Genomic DNA, 6,000 nt, shown 5'->3' with positions numbered 1-6,000 from the left:
TCGTCTGCTGCTGAATCCCTCATTCATGCCTTCGTTACCTCTAGACTTGACTATTCCAATGCACTCCTGGCTGGTCTCCCACATTCTACCCTCCGTAAACTTGAGGTCAACTCTGCTCTCTGTGTGTTAACGTGCACTGCGTCCCGTTTCCCTATAGAAAAGTTACGGCACAAAGAGAGGCCATTCAGCCCATTGTGTCCGTGCCAGCTGAAAAAAACTAGCCGCTTAATCTAATCCCACCTTCCAGCATTTGGTCTGTGGCCTTGCAGGATTACAGCACTTCAGGTGCAGGTCCAGGTACCTTTTAAATGAGTTGAGGGTTCCTGCCTCCACCACTAGTCTGGGCAGTGAATTCCAGACACCCACCACCCTCTGGGTCAAAATGTTTTTCCTCATGTCCCCTCTAATCCTTCTACCAATTATCTTAAATCTGTGCCATAATAAAAACAAGAAATGCCGGAAATACTCAGCAGGTCTGGCAGCATCTGTGGAGAGAGAAGCAGAGTTAACGTTTCAGGTCAGTGACCCTTCATCAGAACTGGCAAAGGATAGAAATGTAAAAGATTGTAAGCAAGTAAAGCGGGGGTGGGGCAAGAGTTAACAAAAGGGAAGGTGTTGATAGGACATCGGGTCACAGAGAATAACTGACCAGGAGGTCATGGAGCAACAGCATGTTAATGGTGTGCTGATAGAGGAAAAGTGTTAGTGCAGAGAGGGTGTTAATTGACAGAAAAATGAACAGCCCTGGCCCAAAATACAAACATGGAAAAAAACAATCTGTGTCCCCTGGTAATTGACCTCTCCGCTAGGAGAAACAGGTTCTTCCTGTCTACTCTATCCAGGCCCCTCATAAATTTGTACATCTCAATTACGTTACCCCTCAGCCTCCTCTATTCTAAAGCAAAACAACCCTAGCCTATCCAACCTTTCCTCATAGCTGCAATTTTCAAGCGCTGGCAACATTCTTGTAAAAATGTATCTCTGATACACTGCAAGTGGCAGTAAACATATCAGAGGCACCTCCTGAATTTGAAACCGGAGCAATGTTGTGTGTTGTGTCTCTGTGGGAGCATTTGCCATTGAGGTTTTAAAAGAACTGCCTGGTGACCTCAGCTGTGACAGTGCGGAGGTGACAAATGGGGAGCTGGGGAGACAAGGGCCGGTTAATCCGACACAAGTAACAAGGAGGACAACTTCTGCGGATTTTCTAAACATTTTATTTTTCAGTATAATAAATAATCTCGATAATGCTTATCAGCGCACCTTCCAACAGTTATTAAACAGGTATTTAAAAAATATATAAAGTATTTTCCTTTTGAAGGAAATTAGCATGTAGAGTTCCCTTAAAACAGAGAATAAAGTCACATTTTTTTTTCCTGTTGCTTTTCGGGAGAAAGCTGCACGGTGAGATCCCTGACGGATTGCGAGAGTTTCAGTGAATAAAAGGACCAGCCGTCACATCCACTCCAGTCTGATATGAGCCTTCTCCACTCAAGTGCCAAGCTCCAGAAGCAGTCAGTGCAAGATACCGAACATAGAGTCAAAAAAAAAACGAGCCCCGTACGTGACGGAGGTACATTTGAGGTGAATAAAAAAGGAAGACATCAAAGCCATCTTAAATATAATGAACATGGGCTCATTGCATCTACATGGAAGAATGACTTAAATTGGACACTCCAAATTCTCTGTAAAAAGGACCAGTGCAGCTTCAAACACACTGTGTGCCATCGCCCCTCTCTTCTTTGCCCATTGCAGCCCAATAACTGTGCCCACACCCTTTCTGGATCACCATGTGGGTAGAGGTGAGACCAAAAGGGAACAGCCCCTGAGGATTGGGTTGAGGTTTCTCGAGTTCCCTCGGCTGAACGCCCAGCCCCTTTAGTGACAGAGAACCTTCGTCTCAAACTGCAACAACTGCCCCATGAAGCCAAAGTTCGGGGAGATGACACCGCGCCGCTGCTTGACAAAGTCGAAGGCTTCTTCCAGGCGGACTCGCTGCGTCCGGATCAGATATGCCAGGCAGATGGTGGCGGACCTGGAGATGCCAGCCTGGCAATGCACCAGGATTCTTCCACCGCTCTCTTTGACTGCATCTAAACGGGGACAAAAAAAAAAGGGAAAGGCTCGTTAATACATGGAGAAAACTGGCACATGGTAGAACTCAAGTATCACAATCCCAAATCTCTTGAACATGGGCCTCAGAACAAATAAGCTCCCAATCCACAGGCAGGAATTTACCGATAAAGTCGATGGCTTCTCTAAACCAGGCACTGATGTCTGCCAGGTGGCTATCCTCCACCGGGATGCACTTGTACTGGAAGACTCCCTCGAAGTAGTTGGGGCAGTTGGAGGAGACGTTGAGGAGCGCCGTGATGCCCAGCGATTGCAGGGTCTCTTTCCGCGAGGAGTGATAGGCGCTGCCCAGATAGAGGAAGGGCAGAATCTCCACGGGTCCACCCTGGAATGAAACACACGCCCCAGCATTAGGTTAGATCAGCAAAAGGAAGCGGAGTGCACCTCGAGAGAGCTGGCACGGACGCAATGGGCCGAGTGGCCTGCACTGGAATATTCGTGATTCGATGAAGAGTCGAGGCAGCCTGCCCCAAACCTCTCACACACACAACCTCCCCCCCCCCCCCCCCCCCCTCCCACCGTCCTCCACCCCCCTCGCCCATTCTCCTGTCTCCCTCTCGGGTGGGGCTACTCACCTGATCATAAAGTGGGGTTCCTCGAGCAACCAAGGTTGGCATGGAGCCCGCCTGCGGGCACGAATGGGCACACGGGCTGAGGTTTTCGGTGCACATCTCGGGGAACAGCGAGTGGAAGGTCTCGTAGCCTCCTGCGAGAGAGAGAGAGAGAAAGAGAGGGGTTGAAAACAAAATGTCACACCAATACAATTGGACCTGCCCGACAAAAGAGGGGCAGCAACCAAGGCACTGAGAGGAAGCTTCATTCAGATCTGCTGGGACTATTCTGGATTAAGCAGGAGGTATTCCTGACTCCCAGTGAAGAGTCTGTCACAGGAACTGCAATATTCCTCTCTCACTAACTGGACCTTGTTAACAAGGTGACAATCCAGATTACCTGGGGCTTGATACAAGGGTCTCTTAAAGCATAGAGTCATACAGCACAGAAACAGGCCCTTCGGCCCATCGTCTGTGCTGGAAACACTGGGTTTCTAAAAACAAAAAAGGTGAAAGGATAAAGATTGGCGATAAAGGGATTTGAAAGAAGACTCGAAATTTACATGAAGCTTTGCGGGCCAACATCTCACCCTCCTCTCACCTTTCAGAAAGCACATCTGGATCCTGCTTGTGTCCAGCTCGGTGTTGAGCGTGTTCAGAACGAGCCTGGCCGTGTTGTCCCTGCTGAGTGCGGCCGAGCTGGGACTCCTCTCGTCCAGCACTAGCACCCTGGGGTAGCGGCCGCGGGCCAGAGCGGCTCGGATGCCCTCTTCGGGCAGGATGCAGTCCAGGGCGATGGCTCCCTTCGACCGCCGCTTGACGATGGTGTTGCAGTACACGTTGCGGGAGCCCCTGATGTGGGAGTCGTTGAAACTCAGGAAGGATCGGCAGTCCAGGATGAGCAAGCCGCCCTGCTCCTCCAACAGGGTCTGCATCAGGTCGCAGCTCTCAATCTCCAATGATTCGGTGGTCACCATGGTTTAGGGACTGGGTGAGAATCTGACAGCAATGAATGAACGAAATTCTCCTTTCTGTTCTGTCTTGCTTTCTTTCCCTTTCTGTTTACAACAAAAAAAACCCAATTTATTTCCATGTAGAAATTGCCTCTGCTATAAAATTCCAATTGCAATGAGATTAAACTTTCAAAACGGGGTTGCAAATATTAAAAGCACAACTTCTGGAGATCCTGCTAACATCTGATTCCAGTCATTCACTAACTTTCTTTAAAATATATTTATGTTCAAAGTATATGAGCAAAAAAACTAGCACTGCTATTTCCAATTAATGTTGGCTTGTGTGAACGAATTAACTGCATACTTACATTCAGAACTAAGAAGAATTAAAGTTGGGACGTGGGGGATTAATCGCCTTCGCTCCAAATCTCTCGATACAGCAGCTGAACTGCTTCGGCTGCTTTATAATCCCTGCGCCCGGAACCCCCGCCGGGCCATGCCTTATTAGGGCACTGACGTCACGGGCAGTCACGCTCCCCCCCCCCACCGCCCAAATAAGGACGCGCGTCGTCACTGCACGTGGGCTCAGGAAACACCCCGCCCCGCGCGCAATGAGGTGTCAGGCGCCGTGGGAGGCGTGGCCACGGCTATATTTGGGAAAGCCCCAGGCCGCAGCGTTGAAGGGTTGACAGAGAGGATTCCCCCCCCCCCCACCCACCTCTTCTCTCCCCACTCTCTCTTTCTGTCAGGCTGGGAGGGAATTTACCAGCAACATGCATCCAGTCAAATGCATTCATTTTCAAGGCTGGAGTTGCCCCAGCTTGGGATGATATTCAGCATCGGGTGGCATCATACTGATCTGCCCTGGCATCGCTTTTCAAAGCTGTGCCCACCCATACAAACCCTGCACCTCCACGCGCACTTGGATCCCACACTGGGGGCAGTGAGTGAGTGAGTCATTTCATACCACTCGTGTTAATGTACCACCCCCCCCCCCCACCCCCCCCCCCCCCCCCACAAGCTACCCCACGTTGGCCCATTCTTTCCTACTCTTTGAACAGTTCTTTTTACATGTAAACGTACGAATTAGGAGCAGCAGTAGGCCATTCAGCCCTTCGAGCCTGCTCCACCATGGCTGTCCTGAATGTGGCCTGTCTAAACTTGCTATAACCCTTGACTCCCTTTGTCAATCACGAATCTGTCAAACCCAGCCTTAAAAACATTCAATGACCCTGTCTCCACTGCTCTCGGGGAAGAGAATTCCACAGACGAACAACCTTCTGAGAGACCCCTTATTGTTATACTGTATCCCCAAGTCTCTCCCATAAGGGGAAATATCCTCTCAGCATCCACCTTGTCCAAGACCCCTCAGGATCTTACATGTTGCAAAAAGATCACCTCTCATTCTTCTAAACTCCAATGGATACAGGCCCAACCTGTCCAATCGTTCCTCATAAGATAACCCCCCAATCCAGGAATCAGTCGAGCGAACCTTCATAATGACCATAATTCCATAAGTTTTAAGGTACTTGTGGATAAGGATAAGAGTAGTCCTCGGGTGAACGTGCTAAATTGAAGGAAGGCTAATTATAACAATATTAGGCAGGAACTGAAGAATTTAGATTGGGGGCGGCTGTTTGAGGGTAAATCAACATCTGACATGTGGGAGTCTTTCAAATGTCAGTTGATTAGAATCCAGGATCGGCATGTTCCTGTGAGGAAGGATAAGTTTGGCAAGTTTCGGGAACCTTGGATAACGAGGGATATTGTGAGCCTAGTCAAAAAGAAAAAGGAAGCATTCATAAGGGCTAGAAGGCTGGGAACAGACGAAGCCCTTGAGGAATATCAAGTAAGTAGGAAGGAACTTAAGCAAGGAGTCAGGAGGGCTAAAAGGGGTCATGAAAAGTCATTGGCAAACAGGATTAAGGAAAATCCCAAGGCTTTTTATACGTATTTAAAGAGCAAGAGGTTAGCCAGGGAAAGGGTTGGCCCACTCAAGGACAGAGGAGGGAATCTATGTGTAGAGCCAGAGGAAATGGGCGAGGTACTAAATGAGTACCTTGCATCAGTATTCACCAAAGAGAAGGACTTGGTGGATGATGAGCCTAGGGAAGGGAGTGTAGATAGTCTGGGTCATGTCGATATCAAAAAGGAGGAGGTGTTGGGCGTCTTGAAAAACATTAAGGTAGATAAGTCCCCAGGGCCTGATGGGATCTACCCCAAAATACTGAGGGAGGCAAGGGAGGAAATTGCTGGGGCCTTGACAGAAATCTTTGTATCCTCATTGGCTACAGGTGAGGTCCCAGAGGACTGGAGAATAGCCAATGTTGTTCCTTTGTTTAAGAAGGGTAGCAAGGATAATC

General features: G+C 49.0%; 1 protein-coding gene across 1 annotated transcript; it reads right to left on the bottom strand.

The window, feature by feature from the left end:
- Positions 1-1,194: 1,194 nt before the first annotated feature.
- dusp2 (dual specificity phosphatase 2) lies at positions 1,195-4,111 on the bottom strand. Its single transcript, XM_068023442.1, has 5 exons — positions 4,006-4,111; positions 3,286-3,742; positions 2,709-2,839; positions 2,239-2,458; positions 1,195-2,093 (listed from the first exon to the last, which is right to left on the bottom strand). The coding sequence occupies exons 2-5, from the start codon at positions 3,659-3,661 to the stop codon at positions 1,879-1,881; spliced, it is 942 nt and encodes a 313-aa protein (XP_067879543.1). The 5' UTR covers positions 3,662-3,742; positions 4,006-4,111; the 3' UTR covers positions 1,195-1,878.
- Between the last annotated feature and the right edge of the window lie 1,889 nt (positions 4,112-6,000).

The sequence above is a fragment of the Heterodontus francisci genome, chromosome 47, assembly GCF_036365525.1.
Source record: "Heterodontus francisci isolate sHetFra1 chromosome 47, sHetFra1.hap1, whole genome shotgun sequence".
Lineage (NCBI taxonomy): Eukaryota > Metazoa > Chordata > Chondrichthyes > Heterodontiformes > Heterodontidae > Heterodontus > Heterodontus francisci.
This window is presented reverse-complemented; position numbering and strand designations above follow the sequence as displayed.